The sequence below is a fragment of the Schistocerca americana genome, chromosome 2 (genome assembly GCF_021461395.2).
Source record: "Schistocerca americana isolate TAMUIC-IGC-003095 chromosome 2, iqSchAmer2.1, whole genome shotgun sequence".
Classification (NCBI taxonomy): Eukaryota; Metazoa; Arthropoda; class Insecta; order Orthoptera; family Acrididae; genus Schistocerca; species Schistocerca americana.
Window position 1 is genome coordinate 927,110,581 of NC_060120.1, and position 21,630 is coordinate 927,132,210.

Genomic DNA, 21,630 nt, shown 5'->3' on the forward strand with positions numbered 1-21,630 from the left:
TGCCGTCACCTGCCATGACCAATTTTCAACCACCTTAAAACTAACCCCCCCGCCCTCCCAAAGAAAAAAAATCATCCTTTTGCCATCATGATGATACACTTCTGATTTGGTTTCATGGCTGGAAGGCAAACAACAGTTCACTGGTCACAAAAAATAGTGTATGTCCCACCATAACGAATATGCTAGAAATGGAGAAGGAATAAAAGCAATCCTTCTTAAGAGGTTCTAATAGAATATAAACCAGATGATCTATTTCATTGACCACTCAGTTTATCACAAAATCATCCCAAGCAGACCAGTACCCCTAGGCACATTTTCCAATGCCAAGCCAGAAAAGAGCTCTCTTGAACACTAACACCTGAAAGCTTATCATATAAAGAATACCTCAGAGCCAAAATAAACTATCTTACCTCTATTGAGATAAAATGGCTACTGGATACAAAAACTCGGCCCACCAGTACATTTGTTCAGTCAACACAACAGAAATATCATCACACGTCACTGCTTCCTTTTACATAATGTTCAATAAAACAGAACACATCATAGACAATGGATTAAAATTAATTTTTGGCGGTTTAATACAATAAGGTGTTGCGACCTGTGAAGAACATTCATACTCTTAGAGACGCATGTGTTTATAATATTCCATGTGAATACTGCAGTAACTGTGGGACAGTATTTGCACCATTTCCAATAGCGGTTCCTCATAAAATATAGAAATCTAGAAAAATCTGTGGCAACCAAACTGAGCCTCAAGAATAAGCCTTTGGCCTTCCTTGAATACACACAGATTCCAGCGCAAGTTTCAAATTACTGTGTTTCAGTCATCGAGGATAAACACATTTACTGACAGATATCCACTACTCATTTAGCAATGCTCCAAAAAGGGCATTTGATACCGAGAAATTACAGACAATATGCAACATCCTGTACATTGTTATGAGCAAAATGATGCTAAAATGTAACCTCTGGTCACTGTGAGCACCAGTATATCTTCTGTGGATTCCCAGAATGTCTGACAGTCTGTTGCTTTCTACATGTAAGCATCTGAGGATATAGCCAAAAGCTTGGAAATTTGCATCAATCTGATGTGACATTTTCACCTTTTATACTAGTTAATCTGACTTCTAACTCTGTTTTACTAAGCACAGAAAATGCACTAGAAAGTTAGTTCCAATTAGAGAGTAAATTCTATCTACAGAAAAAAAGTAAGGATAGCTCAACTCACATGTAAGTGATGTGATGGAAAGTACTTTATGTATTACTTTCACTTCCCCCTTCCCTTTTCTACTCATGAATTGTGCGCGCAAAGAATAAGTGTTGAGAAGATTTCATGTGAGTTCAAATCTCTCTCTACCTTTCCTTTCATAGTCTTTTCATAAAACATATGTAGGTGGAAGTAATACATTGCCTGTGTATTCTAGGAAGTATGCACCTCGATGCACAATGGTTTGTAAAGCTTGCCACTGGAGCTGGATGAGTATTTCCTTGATGTTTTCGCGCTTCCTAAACAAACCTGTGATGAAATTCATTGCTCTTTTTTGGAGCTTCTCTATTTCATCTGTTCCCAGACTGATGTGCAAAATTCAATTACACTTCCTGAGGATTCTTCCAACAAATCTCAGTCTGGCATTTATCTTTCCTGTGATTTGTTTTATGTGGTCGTTCCACTTTCAATTGCTGATGTCGAATATTCTAAGATATTTAATGGAGTGAATGTTTCTAGTGCTTGTTCAGCAACTGTGTAAACATACAATAAATAACAGGTCCTTTTACCTATTTATGCACAATATTTTACATTTTTATATGTTGAGGGTTAACTACCGCAATCAAGTGTCGATCCTCTGCAGGTCTACCTGCATTTCATTATAGTTTTGAAGTCCTGCAAATACTCAAAAGAAAACAACACCATCAGCGCGTACAGACCCATAAAGTTTCTGACGTTACCCAGTAGGCCATATATAAATATATATCCACTGTCCCATCACATTAATGTGACAACCTATCAAAAGCCTGTATAACAATCCGTGAGATGTACAGGAAGTAAGTCAATGAGGGTCTAGAAGGTACTGACAGGGATATGGAGCCATGCCATCTCCAGTGCCATGGTCCTCAATTGAGGATCCATGGCACGAATAGCTTGATCATGGTGGTCCAACCGAGTCTTAATTGAGTTTAAATCCGGGGCATTTGGTGGCCAGGGAAGTACAGCAAGCTCAGCATGGTGCTCTTCGAACCACACACGTACAGTGTGAGCTGCAAAGCGTGTTGCTTTGCCCCACTTGTACATGCTATTCCATAATGGCTAGAGCATGCAGGGAAGGCCCTCCGCCCTGGAAGCTTCCAAATACTGTAGTAGAATGTTTGTTTCTAGATGTTTCATGCCATACATGCCAACGGCAATCTGTCTGATGGAGCATAAAAAGTGATTCATCTGAAAAGGCCACCTGTTGCCACTCAGTTGATATTCAGTTGCAGTACTGGCATGTAAATCCCAGACTTTGTCAACTATGGTGCCAAGCAAACAGTTTACGAACTCAGCTGTTTCAGAAATGCTTCCATCCAGATAAATTATTTCGTTCCCACATTACAACAACAACTGCACCATTTCCGCATCTCCCTGACACTATGTACCCTCTACTGCTAGTGCTGCTCTGAGTGGTTCTTGCATGCTGACATCTGATATAGGCTGTGGTCACATTAGTGTGACTTGACTGTGTATACAGTGAAGATAATTGTCCACCATTCCTTTGGGGTACATCTTAAGTTACTTTTCATGTGAAAATTTCTCTCCATTAAGTATCAACATGCTGTGTTCTATTTGTTAGGAACTCTTTAGCCCAATCGCAAAGCTTGATTTTCTGTATGATTGTGTTTTGTTCATTGGGTGATAGAACAGAACTGTATCTAACGCTTTCCATCAGTCAAGGAACATGGCATGAACCTGGGCACCATTATCTACTGCCTTCTGGGTCTCATGGACAAATAAAGCGAACTGCATTTCATGTTATCCTTGTTTGCAGAATCCCTGTTGATTCCCACAGAGATTTCCTAGGAGATTTTACATCTCTAGAGAGATTATTATACACAACCATAAAACTCGTTTTATGCATTCTACAACCAACTGAATTCAGTGATATACGCCTGTTTGATGATCATTCTAGGAAACAAGAATGACCTGTGCTATTTTATAATCACTAGAAATGCTTCATTCCACCAGTCTGCATATTCTGTAACCGTACAGGCATTAAGTCCAGTCACCTTTCCTCTGTTTAACGATTTCTGTTGATTTTTGTCCTGCCGTCATTTATTTTAATACCTGCAATTTTGACATTCATACAACTGAAAGAAGGAACTGTAGAACAATTTTCCTCAGTGAAACAGTTTCAGAAAAAGGAATTTATCATTCTGTCCTCCTCTCTGTCATCCTCAATTTTGATGCCTTTATTGTCATGGAGTGTGGACAAATGGCTTTGATCTGTTCACTCATTTAACAGGACCAAAACTTTATACGTTTTGTAAAATTCTCTTACACTTCATCCATTTAGTCACAAGATTTTCAGTATCTGAAACGAATTTTTGATTTTGACCCCTTTGGTAACCTAAAATCTGTTTCTTGTTGCACTTACAAAGCCGTATTATCTTTCTACCCCTCTTTACATTCCTATTTACATCCACTCTATCAGCAAACCTATTCATACTGTGGTGTATCACTATTAACACACAACTAACACTGACACAAAAGCAAACCCGATAAGGAACCAGGCCATGCTAAAAGTACATTTGAGGACGAATGCTGTCAACAAGTACTTTACATAAATGAGACAAATTTATTTCCAAACAAGACACACAGTACATACTGTCCACACATTCACTGTCGTGCAGGTACTTTCCATGCAATACAAAGATAAATGATAGTAAGAAGTGAAACAACATGCAGTTACTCTGAAATAACATCAAACTTTTAATATGTTCAGCTTGCAAACGGATTATTAAAATATGAGGCTTATTGCAGACTTTCCTATATGTATTAACATGTGCTGATGTTACTGTCCTGTGTATATTCACCACTGCTCCTTAAAACAGGTGCTCTAGAGGTGAGTTTACCTTGTTGACTTGTGTGTGCTGCTATACAAGTTGAAACACACAGCTGCTCATGTTAGTTCAGATTCCAAATGTTCAAACGCAGAGAGCCATATTTCCGTGTCAAACTGCACAACATCCAGCATGTCAATTAGATTTCCTGTGCCTGTTTGTTGTTTTTCTCATCTCTATTTTTAGTTACTGGCTAGTGACTAAGATTGATTTTTGCAAAGAATATGGTACACTGTCATGTCCTACAAAGAACAACTCAGATTTTCACTGGAAGTGACACTGAGACTGAATTCTTCAATTGTGATGACAGTGATAATTCTTCAATAGAATCTCAAGGTAACAGTCCTTAGCTGTGTACCCATCTGCCTGCTTCTGCAAGAGATGAAAATGTTTCTGAATCTGAAGCATCTGAAAGTCATATCAGACTGCTGGGTGGAAAAGTGCATACTTGAGCAACACATTATGCTAGAAGAAGTGATTTTCGTCCACTTGTGGACACGTTTGGTGGTTCAGCTTCAGCAGACAAGTGTGAATTAGTTCAAGATTCATGAATTTTCTCAAGATTTGTAACAGAGCACCTGCTGAAATCTGTAGTAGATGAAACTACCAGACATTTTACACCACAGTAAATATGTCAAAATCAGTGCAGTGTCAAGGTGGAAAGAAATAAGATTTAAGGAGCTGTATTCCTTCACTGTTAGTTGTCTGCTTACAGCTCGTGTGAAAATGCTGAGAATTAATGATTATTCATTCGCAAATGTACTTTAACTTTTCAGCAAACTTATGTCTACAGACCTTATCTTGTTAACTTTGAGAATGCTTTCAGTCAACTGAACCAGTAACATAGGAGAAAAGTTATTCTAAATTTGAAATGTTAATAAAGTTCATGCAACATTCCACAGCATACTTCATCCATATCAATACCTCTCCATGCCAGAAGCCTATTATTGTTCAAAAGACAATTATCTTCCACAGGATATTCTGTTCTAACAAAAAAAGTTTGGAACAAAACATTTCTGCTAAGCAACTGACAAAAAATGGTCTTGCACAATTAACAGAGAGTGGTGACATAGTGGCAACACTCATGAAGCTATAGAGAGGACACACACACACACACACACACACACACACACACACACACACATTTCATACTGACAATCAATATTTGAGCCCAAACCTTCTGCTCTGGCTTTATAACCATGGAATCACGACATTTGGCACTGTTCATAAGAAAAGGTGCAATATACCAAAACTACGGAGCAAAATGAAATAAGGAGAACTTTAGTTTATCTCCATTGATGAAATGCTTGCCAGGAAATGGTGTTATGAAAGAATTTTTTATGCTACCTGTAATTCCACATGAATGTTTGAGTTGGAGAAGTCTAGCAGAAGAACATGTGAAAAACCACAATGTGCTGCAGACTAAAACTCTAGTATGTGGCCAACTGACTGCACTCTTATACTCTTGAGTTCCACTGAATCAATGTGAAGGAGTGAAATTGCGCAGAAGGTTCTTTTTCCACACACTGCACATGAGCATTGTAAATGCTTATGTTATCTACAGACTGATACAGGGAAAAAAGTGCCCATAAGCTGAGTTTTGCCTGTCTCTGTCAAGATAAATTTTAAATATGATGCCACTAAACAGAAGAAAGCTGCTAGAGGAAGCCACTCTGACAATGGGAGTTTTCTACAAATAAATGGGAAGCATTTTACAAATATCACTGAGAGCGAACACTGAAAGAAAGGTATGCCAATGGGTAAACTCACAGTTTGCTCAAAACAAGAAGTGCACAGAGAAACCTCCAGACGAGTATTCACAGAAGTCTGTTGCTGTAGAGAACATCAATACTATGAAGAAAGTGAGTGTCTCCCCACCTTCATCCCCCCCACGCAAGCACATGTGCCATGAAGTTTGTCCAAAGAAGCACTTACTTGCGTGTGTTTTGGAAGATATTTTACATTTGGTTTTTATGAGTTCACAGTTTATACGTGGACAAGGGAAAAATTCCTTGATTTTTTATGGATTTCTGGTTAAAAATACTGTTCTTCTCAGGTAAAATACACATTTTCTGCATCAGGTGACAGTATACTTTCCCTCGGAACAGTGAAACTTATCAATCCTTTGAATGGTAAATATTTTATACACCGGCAGAGAATGTAATGGCACTTTAAGAAATGAAACCCAGCAAAAAAAATTCTTGCATTTTGGAAAGGTCTTTGACATACAGCAATGTGTATAATGCATTTTTTGTGTTGTGAAAGTATGAATGCAGATTCCACCAAACAACACATTAGTTTCCAAAGCATTGAAATTAGGATAGCAATGAATTTTTTCGGCCAATCATAGCTCATATCATGTGATCTCGCCAGCCAACGACAGCGGACATTCCAAGCATAGGACGTGATGTAGTCAGCCAACCTTGGGATGTGGTAGGAGACTGGAAAGATAAGGCACAGGAGATTTGTTTTTATATAAGCCATTGTACAAACCTTTGTCCGCAGGTAGGATTATAAGGTCGGCATCATTTTTTAGATGGTGGACTGCAGTTCTTTCTGTGGATGTAAGGTTGGTTTGCATGTTGAGGGATTTGGAGAATGATGGTGATGCAAGGTTCGAGGTTAAGAAATTCTGGAAAGTTAACAGGTGGTGATTTGGGGGCAGTGGCGGTGGATTACAGTTGGATGGAAGAGTGAACTGAGTTAGGCAAGGTTCAATATTGGTCTTCGGTTGAGTCTGATAGGTAGGGTTGGTGGCGAAAAAGTGTTTCCATTGTAGGGACCAAAGCAAGGAGAGAAGGTCTTTAACAAGTCCAGGATGATTGAATTTGGAACTGGAGCAAATGGTGAGACCTTTGGAAAGGACTTATTCCCCAAATCCCACAACATGCAAACGAACCTCACATCCGCATGAAGAACCGCATTCCGTCTAAAAACGGATCTTGGCCTTATAATCCTACCTGCGGACAAAATCCCAAACACCGTTCTTTTGAACCGCAAGGATTAACTGGCAGAAGGACTCCACCAGCTGTCAGATACTTCCAACAACAAACATTGCCACCGTGACCCCATTCCAGAAATCCAGCATGATCTCCACTCACTACTCAAATCCTCAGGTACATCCCAGAACCTCTCCCCAGAGTCCATCTCTCTACTCACCCGGACTACCACCTTCTACATGCCTCATAAGTCAATAAATCTAACCACCCAGGATGCCCCATTGTGGCCGGTTACTGTGCCGCCATTGAGAGAACCTCTGCACTCACAGACCGGCACCTTTAACCTATTACCCAAAACCTACCCTCCTATATAAAAGATACCAACCATTTCCTCCACCGACTCTCACAGTTCCTGTCCCTTTACCACACGGTGACCTGCTCGTCACTACTGATGCCACCTCCCTCTACACTAACATTCCTAAATCCCATGGCCTTATCGTTATTGAACACTACCTTTCCCAACTACCGACAGATTCCAAACCAGCACCCTCCTTCCTAGTTGCTATGACCAACTACATCCTCACCCACAATTACTTCTCCTTTGAAAGTATCACCTACAAACAAATCTGGGGTACAGCCATGGGCACCCACATGGCACCATCCTATGCCAATCTATTCATGGGCCATCTACAGGAATCCTTCCAAAAAACCTAGAATCCTAAACCCCTCACCTGGTTCAGATTCATTGATGACACCTTCGCTATCTGGATCGAAGGTGAGGACATCCTATCCACATTCTTCCAGAACCTCAACAACTTCTCCCCCATTTGCTTCCCATGGTCCTATTCAAACCCAACACGCCACCTTCCTAGATGTAGCCATTTTTGAGGTTGACGTCAACATCAGTACCTCCACTCATATCAAATATACTAACCACCAGCAATACCTCCACTTCAACAACTGCTGCGCGTTCCATTCCATACCAAGCAGCCCCTTCAGTACAGCAGCCAAGCCACCCATGGTCGTCCCATCTGCAGTGACAAGCTATCCCTCTTGAAATATATCGAGGGTGTCACTTAAGCCTTCACTGACTATAATTATCCTCACAAGACTGCAGCAACAGATTTACATTCTCCACCAGGATTTCAACTACCTCTCATTGTGTCCTGAAATGAGAAATGTCCTGCCCACTATCCTTCCCATTCCTCACACAATGGTATTCCACTATCCACCAAATCTACACAATATACTTGTCCATCCTTACACAACTCCTACTCCCAATCCCTTACCTCATAGCTCATACCCGTGTAATACACCTAGATGCAAGACCTGTTCCATATATCCTCTCACCGCCACCTCCTCCAGTCCTGACGGCTGCAACCACTGTGCTACATTCTACGTAGGCATGACAACCAACAAGCTGTCTATCCGCATAAACGGCCACCGACAAACTGTGGACCACCCTGTTGCTGAGTGTGCTGCCAAACATGACATCCTTCATTTAAATGACTGCTTCACAGCCTGTGCCATATGGATCCTTCCCACCAACACCAGCTTTTTTGAATTGCACAGGTGGGAACTTTCCCTGCAATACATCCTATGTTCCCATAACCCTCCTGGCCTCAACCTTTGTTAGTCACTGTCCTCATCCATCCAGTCCCTACCCTGTTCCCATTCCAGCACTACACAGCTGTCATTCCACCATCACACCCAGTCTTTACTTCTCTCCTTTTCCATTACTGCCCCCCCCCCCCTCCCTCCCCACCTCTCCCCAGCCCTCTGTCTGATCTGCAGCACTTCACTGTCCGCCACCCCACCATACTATCCCTCCCCTTTCCCGCTCCAGCCTCCTCCTCACCCCCACTCAATCACCACTCCCATCATGCACTGGTGCTGCTGCCCGCTGTGTGGTTGCCTGAGACTGCACTTTGTGTGTGTGTGTGTGTGTGTGTGTGTGTGTGTGTGTGTGTGTTTTGCTGATGAAAGCCTTAATGGTTGAAAGCTTTAATTGTGATAGTCTTTTTGTTGTGCCTATCTGCGACTCAGCATCTCCGCTATATGGTGAGTAGCAACTTTCCTGTTCATAATATTGCTACTAGGAGATAATCTTTTAGATGATCCATCATTGAAGTGGATGTGGGATTGTGGCTGGTCAGAGGCTGTAAAATGTATGGCTGTTGTTATTCCTTATTTCTACAAGACCATAACAATCATCCACCAGTGGCTGGTAAGTTGAGGAGAGTAAGTTACGATTGGCATAGGCATGCAGTAAAGTCACTATTGAATCCCTTCCATACATTCAGGCTTATTTCAGATCAGTAAGCAAGCTAGTACATCACAAGTCACTACTGTAGAGTTGCCCAACAGCTGAGAGTGTGACTGTCATAACAATAGGAAACTATAGACATTGTTCAAACAAGTTATGGGTTACATATGGCACTTGTTAAGTAATGAGCTAAGTAAAAGAGAGAAACCTGTCAACTTTTAGGGAAGTTGTCATACACAGGGAAATGGCACTACAATAAAAGATGTGAGCGCGCGCAAGAGGAAGAGAGAGTAATGTCAGAAATCCAGAAATAATGACACAGAGAAACAGTATGGATAAAGATACCAAAAAGCAGCAGCTACAAAAGAAATGTTAATATTCTGAAATACCACTTAAATGCATTACAAAGTATACTAAAATAAACATGTGTACACACATATTGGTGAACTTTTACTTTATCAGACAGTATCTAACCTTGCAGAAGTGGAGATTTGACTAAAGTAAGGATTTCCGGTAAAATAGCATCAGACACTCTGGTGAGAGCAGCTGGATGAAGTTCAGCTATGGAAGTGAGAAGTGTCAAAGTAAGCTGAGCAATATGCAGGTCAGCTTCACTCAGCAAGGGAGACAATTCAACAATCACCTGAAAAAGAAACAGTAATCAAAATCCATTCTTACGTAACAATGGTATTGATTATAAAAATTATTATTACCTTGTCTAACAATTCGCTATTCAAAGCATTGCTATAGTTTCGAACTAGAACATCCAGCAGAGTCAACGTACTTAGTTTCAATGCTCTTTGGTTTTTGCGTAGGAAAGAGCCCAGGATAGGAATAGCTTCACCCTGTGAAACACACCTATTGTTAGTCAAATGTAAGTAGTCATGTTTATTTCTGGTATTTACATTACACACACTTGATACAGCTTCCAATAATAAAAATTATATTTGGAACAGGAAAGTCAGATGGAAAACCATTTCACAGCACGAGCTTACAAACTAAAGAAAGTAGTTTCTGAGCACTGTTCAACGGAGAGGCAGCATCCTAATGAAACCAATATTTACTACATTCAACAGTTAATACTCATCATACTGACTTCTTGCTGAATGCCAAAATCTTGTATTCTATGTTTCCACCTATATCAATAATAGGGGATTGTTCCATACCCACAACTGATCACTGAAAATGCACCCCTTGCTGAAAACCAATTTAAAGTGGAGTGGGCTGATACTGTATCAAAGCTTGATAGAATTCCAGATGGGGTTAAAACAGATTGTACTCAAGGGTTTTCCACTTTCTTTGATTACATTTCAATTACAGTCTCTCTAGCTGAAGACAAATGTAACTGCACGAGATAACGCACAGGTCATCCTGTTTTTAAGGAAGAGGTAAAGAAGAGATAGGCAAAATCAAAAGTGAACATATGTTAATATCATCTGTTTTAACAGAACCAACTGAATATCAATTCTTCAAATAACAACACTTATTACAAAATAAAAGCCTCTCCCAAAAAGCAGCAATGCTGACAGACACCTTCCAAAATATTTGTGGACTCCAAAGTTTTCACCTGAAATTGTCAGATCTAGGTACTAATGACCTCCTTTCAAAGAGACTGCCACATATCGTAATAAAAGATACAAAAACAGATAGCCCACAAGCTTGAACTACTACTACCACCACCACCACTTCTGTGATAAGAGCAAATTCTAATTGAGGAGTGGTTTAAGTCCCTTTTATCACTAATTCATGAGACTAAGTTCTCACAGCAAGTGACTGTCTGAAACAGTGTGTAATATGCAGAAAAGAAAAAAATTACCCTTTTTTCCCCCTAATTTCCCAGTTGAAAATACCCTTTTTCTTGGGTGGAGATACATTTTTTTCCAAGTGAAAATACACTATACCCTAGTGAAAGTAAGTTTTTCTGTTTTAAGTGACAGTGTACTTTGTTTGGAGCTGTGAAACTTATCAATCCTTTGAATTGTTTTAAACACTGGCACAGAACTTCTCGGCACTTTAGGAAACTAAATCCAGCAAAAAAGCACCTTTGATGCACAGCAACATTTACAATGCGTATTTCCGTATTACAAAAGTATAAACACGAGTTCCATCAAATATAGAACACTAGCTTCCAAAGCACTGAAATAGAGATTTCGATACACTTTTGTCAGCTGATCATGTTAATATCATGTGATCTCACTAGCCAATGACAGCAGAGATCAGAGCACAGGGGACTAGATGTAGTCAGCCAACAGAAACATCATTGTTAAGAAGTGTGAACACACAAACAGGGGAAGTTTATGGTTTAAATTAATGTACCTGTACATTATACAGCTACAAGACAAGTTAAGCTTTCACATATATCATTAGTCGTCAAAATTTTTTTGCTGCCTTTTTTTCTGAGGATGTGGTTAGGCAGGATTCTAAGAGCACAGCTTAAATTGCAGCAGCTGAATATTTTTGACACACACGATTACAAATTTTGCTACTGTGCACCAAAAATTTCGTGTTTTCTTGTCTGAATATATGTTCCGTCAAGCACTGACTTTTCCATAGAAAGCCAATTACTTGTGAAATTTCTGAAAACCCTCACACTTTTTAATGGATAATTATACTTTTAGCCATCATTGTCGCATAATTTGTAATCAGTGAAAGAACTAAAATAAATATAAAAATCTAACCTTGAAGCTTGGTCTCTCTTGGAGCGTGTTACCGTTTAAGAAACATCAAAAATGAGCCAGGAAAATTTTAAATAAGGGCATGAATGGATGGTCTTCTCGGAGTCTAATGCTCCATTATTTAAAAAATTCATTGCACATTCTTACATGTAACATAATTCATCTTGTGTAGGAGGAAATTCACTTTGAAAGTAATGCTTCTTAAACCACCATTCACAATATTTTCCTGTGAAATGTTAGAAATGTAGCACTTGTGGCATCAAAGTGAGGTCCACAAGAAAGACAGATTGTTGCGAGTGTGTCACATTTCTTGTGGACCCAGCATCGAAAACAGTTTGTTGTTACCGAAGTTTTGCTCAGTCTTTGACTCATTTTGCTGGCACCAGACACTTCTTTGTGCACCATGTTTTGCTTCCTTTGCAACTAAAGTTTTATTTTCGTGTTATTTTCTCATTTGTCTTTTATTGCTGCAGTTTTATTCTGCAGTAGTGGGCTAAAGTAAAATTCTTTGTCAGAGTGTCAGTTCTTACCACTCAAAATTACAAAAATTTAACTGGAAACTAAACCAACAAACTAGAATTCTAAAAAATCCTGTTTTTTTTCTGAGATGAAAAAATTCCCTGGATTTCTCAGGGCATATATGTTATAGTGGAAATTTCAGGAAATGTATACCATCACTGGTGATAGTGCACCTTCACTGGCTCATTTAGTGAAAGTGTATTACTGATTCCAGTTCCGTCAAACAGTTCACTTTGACTAGGGATACTGCACTACCACTAGTGAATGTTTATCTTCACTGCCAAGAGGTATGGAATGTGAACCATGGCTGTAATAACACAACAATCATACTTCAAAAGTTGCATTTATCACTTGTAGTTTGTGAACAGTCATATCATGCAAAATTCATTTATTGGCAGAAAGACGTGCATCACAGCACTCTGAGTTGCACAACACATTTTTGTTTTTGCAAAAGCATCTCAGAGTCTGACAATTTTGCTGGCAGTTGCATGGCTACTTCCCACTGACTTGAGATGTTGCAACTGTCCTTAGGGCAACAGTTTTCTCTGCTGGTACTTCCTTCTCTGAGATTATTCTTAGAGGGCAATTACTGAACTGGGACCTGAAACAAAATGCTGTAGTTGTAGCCGCAGTGGCATATCGTATCGTCCCTTCCATAATTATTAACAAACAAACAATTTATTACTGTGCCTATAGTTGGCTCACCACACCATCTCTCATCCCAATTCGGTAGAAGTCATCAGCCGTTGTCTCAAGGATGACTCCCAAGACAGACCTAGCATCTCCTCTTGCTCTATCAAAGTCAGGAACTGGAACTCTCACAGTACAGCCATTTCCCGCTGTTGGGAAGCAGCGATCTGAACACTGCTGCATTTTTTGTGCTTGTTCTTATAGGCACTTGTACACTTCAGTTCTGTGTTTTTTAATAGCATGAGCTGACTCATATAAATCAATCGTTATTGTCAGGGATTCTTTCTCTCTCTCTCTGTTCTCAACCTCTGTTCCTGTTTGTATGTTATCCTCTTGCAATGGAGATTTACTGTGATCATTATTCTGCAATGTTTCAGTCCCTGTGTCATTGCTAATACTCACTCAATTAATTATATTTTCAAGGTCATCCACAGAGTAAACTTTCATCAACGCTTCGGGAGGTGAACTTTCATCAATGCTTCGGGAGGTAAACTTTCATCAACGCTTCGGGAGATAAACTTGTTGAAGACACAGCATGTTTAGGAGGGCAGCCGAACATCGCTTCGTAAGGAGATCTTTTTAATTCCTAAATGTACAGCGCTATTCTTCATTAGCAGGACAAATCTTAATGCAAGGCTCCATTCCATGGTGTTTTGCTCCTGCATCGACGTAGTTAGCATATTTTCTATGTCTTGATTTGCTCGCTCTACGCTGCCTTGGCTCTGATTGTGTAAATTTACCATGAAAAATTTTAAAATTGGGCCATAGTTCAGTTAAGCTGCTCATTATTTTGTTAATGAACTCTCTACCATTGTCAGACTGCAATACTGAAGGAGCACGTAACACTGTAAAAATGTCAGTGATGTTATCCCATACCTGTTCAGCTGTTTGGACTTCAGTGGTCTAAGAATAACGAATTTAGTGAAGTGAGCCTGAAAAACCATTACGAATTTGTAATCTCCATCTGGTTGCGACTGGAAGTCGATGAGATCAACTTGACATCTGGAATTTAGCTCCTTGAACAGCATTGGCTTCACTACTATTCCTTTTCTCTGACCTTTTTGCTTTTGTAAAAAAGGCTCACACAAACTAAGATAAATTGGGACATTGTGTATGGTGTATTACGGAACTTTAATTTCATCATTCAGTTTTGTCCACCGTGGGCAGTCATTACATGAACATTATGCAGAATATCATACAATTCGTCATGAACATAGTATTTAATCTTACCTTCTTCAGTCGTATTAATTTGGTTACTCCATTCACTTCCAGCACTTCATATCTCTTCTAAAACTTTTTAGTCATTGCCGTCCCTCTTTCATCCAGATTTTAGTGATTTAGCATTGCTGATAAGTGACTCGTACTTTTCTCTGTCCACAAAGACAGAATTATAACTGAGGTTTTTTCCCATTCCACTCTAAAATGTTCGTAGAACTTCACTGATTGAACCGTAGTTGCACCGATGTGAACCGGAACTGCACTACTGTCAACTGCACTGCTGTATAACATAACAATAATGAGCTGATGACAATTACATTAATACTGATGCATGGTTGCATCGTTGGATGCTTAATAACCCAGGAGCAGCGATGGTACACCTTCACTAGTGGACGATATGTTACTGTGCACTTTCCCTAGCCGAGTACAGTGATGGTTCACCTTCACTTGTGGACGTGTTTTCTTCAGTTTATGGTATGCTCTCACTGATCATTTTAGTGATGGTGTACATCCACTAGGGAATGTTTACCTTCCCTAATCTTCCACTTCCACTATAACACATACACCCTGTTACTGTATGGGCTATTAACGCGCTCTGAACTAATAGCTGCACATTCCAGGAAGATATTCAGCACTGTGACTAATGGAAGTAACAGAGCTACCAAGCCACAAGACAGTGTAAGGTTTTAGACCTTTATTCACCTGTCTGGGCTGCTATCAGCATTAAGACAACATACAATGCAGTGTACACTGCAACTTTTGTTGCCAACATGCATTGTACTCACTGTGCTGAGTGTTTTTATGTTGTTATCACTGCATGGCACACTGCTTTTATACATAAAATCAAACATGCTACACTGTTCTGTCTGCTAATGAAGTTAGGGTAAGTGGCAGTAACAGAAAAGACATCAGCTCAGGTCGAATTCCTTCAATTTGTATCAATTCAGCTAGCTCTCACCTTTCACCATGCCAAGTGGCTTCAAGGCATGTGTGAATACTACATTTAATTCACTTCATAAATGTCATTCAACAACTGACACATGAGAAAATATGAAATTAAATTTTTTATATAAAACTATGTACAATTGTCTTACCATAATTGGGCGAAGATCAATACGAAGAGGAGATCCTGCCACTTTAGTAAGTGCTTTAACAGTAGTTAAGCGAGTTATTTCATTACGAAGCCGGTCAAGAAATATTGGAAGACATGTTGGCAATTCACCCTGTAAAAACAGAAGCTCATCAGAAATATCTAACTTAAGAAAACATGGAAAGAGAATCTTGTTGTATTCATATCAAGTGGAGTGTGATATAGAGTTTCTGATACTACACCAATGTTAATGGGTGGCAACTTGTATCGGTTGAGTTTTGTGTCATTTAAGCTTTCCAGATGTCTGCTTAATACCCATGAGCAAATATTACATATAGGCTACTTATGTTAATCAATCATGATCCAAACTATTCTCAAAATCCTGTTCTCTTCATCCCAATTCTCCCAAGCTCTTCAGATACTTCCAAATGGAGTGATTTCAGAATGTAAAACATATTTTCCTCTAATTTGTATTCATTCTATTTTTATTTATGCCTAGTTTCTAGCTTCCACTTTGAGTATCTGTTTAGCTGTGAACTTACCAAACGAAAGCATTGGTATGTTGATAGAGACAAAAAACACACAAACACACACACAAATATCAGGCTTTCGCAACCCAGGGTTGCTTCATCAGGAAAGAGGGAAGGATGGGGAAAGACGAAAGGATGTGGGTTTTAAGGGAGACGGTAAGGAGTCATTCCAATCCCGGCAGCGGAAAGACTTACCTTACGGGGGAAAAAAAGGACAGGTATACACTCGCGCGCGCGCACGCACACACACACACACACACACACACACACACACACACACACACACACACACACACACACACACACATATATATATATCGACACAGGCAGACATATGTAAAGACAAAGAGGTTGGGCAGAGATGTCAGTCGAGGTGGAAGTACAGAGGCAAAGATGTTGTTGAATGACAAGTCATGTATGAGGGGCGGCAACTTGAAATTAGCGGAGGTTGAGGCCTGGTGGGTAACGGGAAGACAGGATATATTGAAGGGCAAGTTCCCATCTCCGGAGTATTTATGTGTGTGTTGTAGAGTAACGTTTGTTTCATATGTTGACTAACCTGCTACAGTGAATTTCAATAGGTGAATGTCTGCAGGTGCACTTATAAACAAATTTTCTTTTCTAGGAACTGCAAAACTTAGCAATCCTTTGAATGGTTATGATTTTATACACGGGTGTAGAATTTCCCAGCACTTTAGAAAACGAAACTCAGGGAAAAAGACCTTTTGGAAATATCTTTGATGTGCAGCAATATGTACGCTGCGTATTTTTGTATTACGAAAGTATACATTAGAATTCCACCAACACCATGTTACTTTCCGAATCACTGAAAATGAGATTGCGATGCGCTTTTGTAAACCAGTCATATCTCATGTCATGTCATCTTGCCAGCCGATGACAGCGGATATTCAGAGCACAGGACCAGCCAAAAGCATTAAAATACATAGTGTTGCTACAAGAAAAGCAAAGCTTTCACATATAAAATTGGTCTCTAACATCAACAAGCTGCAAGAGAAGCTAAGCTTTCGCATATAACACTGATTTTTTTCGCGCGTGTTACACTTCAGGATATATCACACAAATGTGCCAGTAAAATTTTTAATAACGACATACTCCCACAGTTCAACTTACGTAAAAGGATATTTACTTTGAAAGTAACGCTTTTCAAACCACCATTCACAACGTTTTCCCGAGACCTGTTAGGAATAGGTTCATTTCAGCAGTTGCCAGAGAGCGCCGAAAACAGGCGACATGGCGCTTGCGCAGCTACCATGATGTAGGAAGCCCGTATGTACGTTCGTGTAATACATTGAAAGTTCATACATTATGTAATGAAAGAAACAAGATATCAGAGGATACCCCCCAAGAGCATCGGAATTTCATGAACCATACTAAAATGTGCACATTTATAGTGCATACGTAAAGTGCACATTCGTATGTCCAGATTCCCATTGAAGTAGATCTCGATCTGATAGTAAACTTTTCAGTGTGGTTTTCGGGATGTAAATTTTCTTGGAGCACTAGTACTGTATTATATCAAGTTTGGTTCTTTATTATGGCATAATGCCATACGTGCTAGAAGATGAAAACGTGCACTTGAAATGCAGCGAACAGTTCAAACTAGCCAGTACTGTGGAATTAAACATTTCGTTTCAAATACATTGACTGTCTCTGTGGAAAAGGCTAATAGAAGACAAATTTCTTTAGCAAACAGACTAAAATAACTTAATTGTTCTGCAAGGCAATTAATGCCTGACTGTCAGAAAGGTGGAAATAAAATAAAATCTGAAACTAATAACATATTTAGCCTTCTGTAATTATGTGAATGTATTTTAATTCACTTGATAGCTCCCGGCCACAGATACCCGTTTTGTTTTCATTTGATGTGAGTAAACAAAGGGGAAACAGCAAAATCACTAAATGTAAACATGGTTCATGTGGAGCCTACTCACTATAACTCAGACTCCTCTGCGCATCAGTCTCAGATCTACGATATTTGCTAACTCAGTCAATACTTGGAGAGAAAAAAAAAAAGACGAATTTTCAAAAATATGTTGATCTCGTGGCATACACCTTTCTGAAAGTCAAACATAAAACATACGTATTTGAGGAAATTTAAGATATGTTATTTGATCTTAAGTGTGCCAAAGTGCAGTGCCACACCTCTTCATACAGCATTCTTCTTTCGCATGTCACTGTTTTTCGCTCTGTGGAATTGAAACATGTGTATTTTGTAATGGATGCCATCAAACTATATTCAGGGCAGCGGAAATTGAAATGTCCTGTGGTCTCTCTCCTGCTCCCAGTCTCACACAATTAATAGCAGATAGGATTATTTGTAATTGGGAGAACGAGAACTCATCAGAAAATTTGCACTCTTCATTGCCTTTTAGCTAATAACTTGCTGTTTTGTGTGATATAAAATTCTATACAGCATACATAAAACCAATAAAGACAAGAGACAAGCAAGAAAGTACACATTTCTTCAATCCTTAGCTCCTAGCATTTGTTCTCTCTGATACTGCTACAGCTTTACATGGCGTGCTTTCCTTTCTGCGAAAGAATCTATTACCTCATCAAAATTCGCCAAACGTTTTGCTACATGAAAAATCAAAATGTCGTTATCTAATACTGAAATAGCTGTTAATACAAATAATACCCACAACTGGTGTGGTTTCTCGATCTGATTACGTCTATTTTGTCGCTGTCTGCTAGATAAAACAAAATAGGCCTCTCTAATATTGCAACAATTTTGTAACACACACCAAATGAACGAGTCTGTTTTGGCACAAATGGTCATTTTTATAACACTACAGAATATAATTCATGAAGTACCAATATCAAATGCCTATTAGGCTTACTACAAGCAAAAAGCTTCATGTCAGGAAATAGTTTCACATTTCATTCATACGCACCAGTTTCTCAAGCACGAGATCAAAAAGTAGAATTATGAAATTTTTATATAAATTTGGAATCGTCCAATTCTTCCATAATTTGTGTGATATCCCCGCTTCTTCTCCTTCCTCATTCTAACAAACAATCTTGTCAACACCAATTTTGTAGCTATTCCTGCCACTGTCAATTTGTTTGCCGATTAACTTCACTAACCCTGCCAGAATCACAGGTTTAGTTATCCGGTGACTATTCTGCGGTTAGGCGTTGTTACATGTTCGTACAACATGTTTTCTGCATTACTTCCAGAATAGAACTTAATCGGCTGCTAGCTGGGGACTGTACAACTGGTCTTTACTAGTGTAGCAATCTGGCCAAAAATTTTCTGTCAAAATTTCATTTTCTTGGATACACCAAGAATACGTAATCTTTCTCACCTGTTATTCCTGTTAGTCGTTTATTTCCATTCTGGTAGTCTGAATCAACGGATTTCGCTAGTAATTATAACAACGCTGATCATTTGCAAACCCAATCAACCACATAATCAGAGATTGGCATTCATCCATTCGGCTTTACTCCATTCAGCTCGTACAGCCCTGTCCTTTTGCCTGCGACGAGGATTCTCCTGACAGACATCACGTACACTATGCACGCATTCAAAAATCAACTTAGGATTCATTCAAAAATCAACTTAAAATGTGTTCAAAAACCAACAGGGATGCATTTCAAAATCATATGAATAATCAATAGACCAATGTGCACTGGATGCTAGGCACTTTGTGAAACAAGGTTTTTTTTCCTCAAGAACATGAATTTGGCACCCCCTGTTCCCAGTAGCATCTAGCTGCTTGCTGTGACTGCTTACACAGCCAACAGCCACATTCCTGTAGCCAGAAACGGGGGAATCATCTACTACTCAAACGCGACTCAATTGTGCATGCGCATGAGCCCGCTCGTAACTGCTAAAACGAATCTAATGTAAACAGTTGTGACTTCACACTCATCGGAGGCAATTTGTTGTTATGAAGCACTGCATAGTCTTTGACACACTTTGCTGTTGGCACATGCTTGCATCAGCACTGTGTGTCTTCATCGTATATGGCGCATTTCCTTTGCAGTTTAAGTTATTTTTGTTTTTTTCTCTCATTTATGTTTTATTGTTAAAGTATTACTCTGCAGTAGTGGGATACAGTAATATCCTTTGTTAGAGAATCGGTTCTTGTCAGTCAAAATTATAAAAATTTAACAGAAAACTAAAACAATGAGAAATTCCCGGAATTCAAAAAAATTCCCAGGTTTTTCACAGTTTTCTCCCAGATGAAAAAAATTCCTGAGTTTTTCCTGGGTCTCCCAGGTTGTATGCACCCTGTAATAAAATTAGAAGTTAATCAGCATTTACACATCCAGGAAAAAACTTTATGTAGAATTGTAATGATTGTAAAGAACAGTTTAGTTTAAATGCAGAAATTTATAAAATTCCACCAATTTCTCACGTCTTTTCTCTCCTAAATTATTCTTAATTCTGACCAAAGAAGTCTGTAGGTAGGGAAGAGTGACTCAATGCATGCAGTGCTGGCAAGGCAAGAAATGAGGCACTAATACAGCAGTTGTGAGACTGGGTTAATGTTTTGAGTAAATTATTCACAGGAATTTAAGCCAAATTACTTAATCCCCCCCCCCCCCCCCCCAAAAAAGGCACACACACACACACACACACACACACACACACACACACACACACACACACACAAACCCAATTTTACCTGCTGGGTTGGTTTTATTGCCATTTTTTTCTAACCCTGGAAAGAGGCCATGTCATATACCAGTCTGCTGTAATTTCTAAAAATGGCTCACCATGCAGCTGTCCACCAGAATGAATTGCCACCACCAAACTATGCCTAAGAACAGAATTGAGCATCCTGTGCCAGAAGACACTGCTGGGCACAACATGCTGGAGTCCAATGGCTGCTTCATAACCCGTATATCTGGATCCTTCCCTTCAGTGCCAGCTTTCCTAAACTACAAAGTAGGGAATTACACTTGCAACAGAGCCTGTAATTGTCCTTACCTCAATCTCCACTAATTCACTGCATCCAGACACTCTACCAAACAGTCTCTCCCTCCTCTGTCCTGTCCCCCCCCCCCCTCCCCCTCCAAACCCATGTCTTCACGTATTCGTCTTTGTGTGCTTCACAAACTGACTGTCTCTGGTGCCCTTATACTGCATTCCTTTCCTGTACATCTGCTGCTTTGCCACTCCCCACATTCCTATCCCACACATCCACACATGTGCTGCCTCCCTCCATGCTGCCAGCTATCCATATCCAAACCCCTCCTCCTGCTTCCCACCTCTTTTTCATTCAATTCACACTGCCCGACAACCACAACCCAGTGCATCTGATGAACTGAAATCCCACTGGCAGTGCACGTTCATCCAGCACAACAAGGCTTCACACTGTGTGTGGTGTGTGTGTGTGTGTGTGTGTGTGTGTGTGTGTGTGTGTGTGTGTGTGTGTCCAAAGTATTCACCTGCAAGGTAGCAAATTTTCATTATTTTCTGTGTACCCGTTGACAACTCACTACTTCTACTTTTCAGTGAGTGGTCTCCTTACCTCATAAATTATTTACATTGTACCAAAACTTTCCAATATATTTAGATGTGAAATTTGTTCAGCTGGGAAAAAAAATTAACCAATTTGCGTACAATTCAGTGTCA

The 21,630-nt window shown here is 39.6% G+C and overlaps 1 protein-coding gene across 1 annotated transcript in view; it reads right to left on the reverse strand.

Annotated features, from left to right (window-relative positions):
* Positions 1–21,630, reverse strand: part of LOC124595975 (cullin-associated NEDD8-dissociated protein 1) — a 159,454-nt gene that overhangs the window by 64,417 nt on the left and 73,407 nt on the right. Inside the window, exons 12-14 of the mRNA XM_047134918.1 lie at positions 15,497–15,625; positions 10,014–10,145; positions 9,775–9,943 (exon numbers count right to left, since the gene is read on the reverse strand). Of these exons, the coding sequence (XP_046990874.1) occupies positions 9,775–9,943; positions 10,014–10,145; positions 15,497–15,625 (430 nt within the window). The remainder of the gene's footprint in view (positions 1–9,774; positions 9,944–10,013; positions 10,146–15,496; positions 15,626–21,630) is intronic.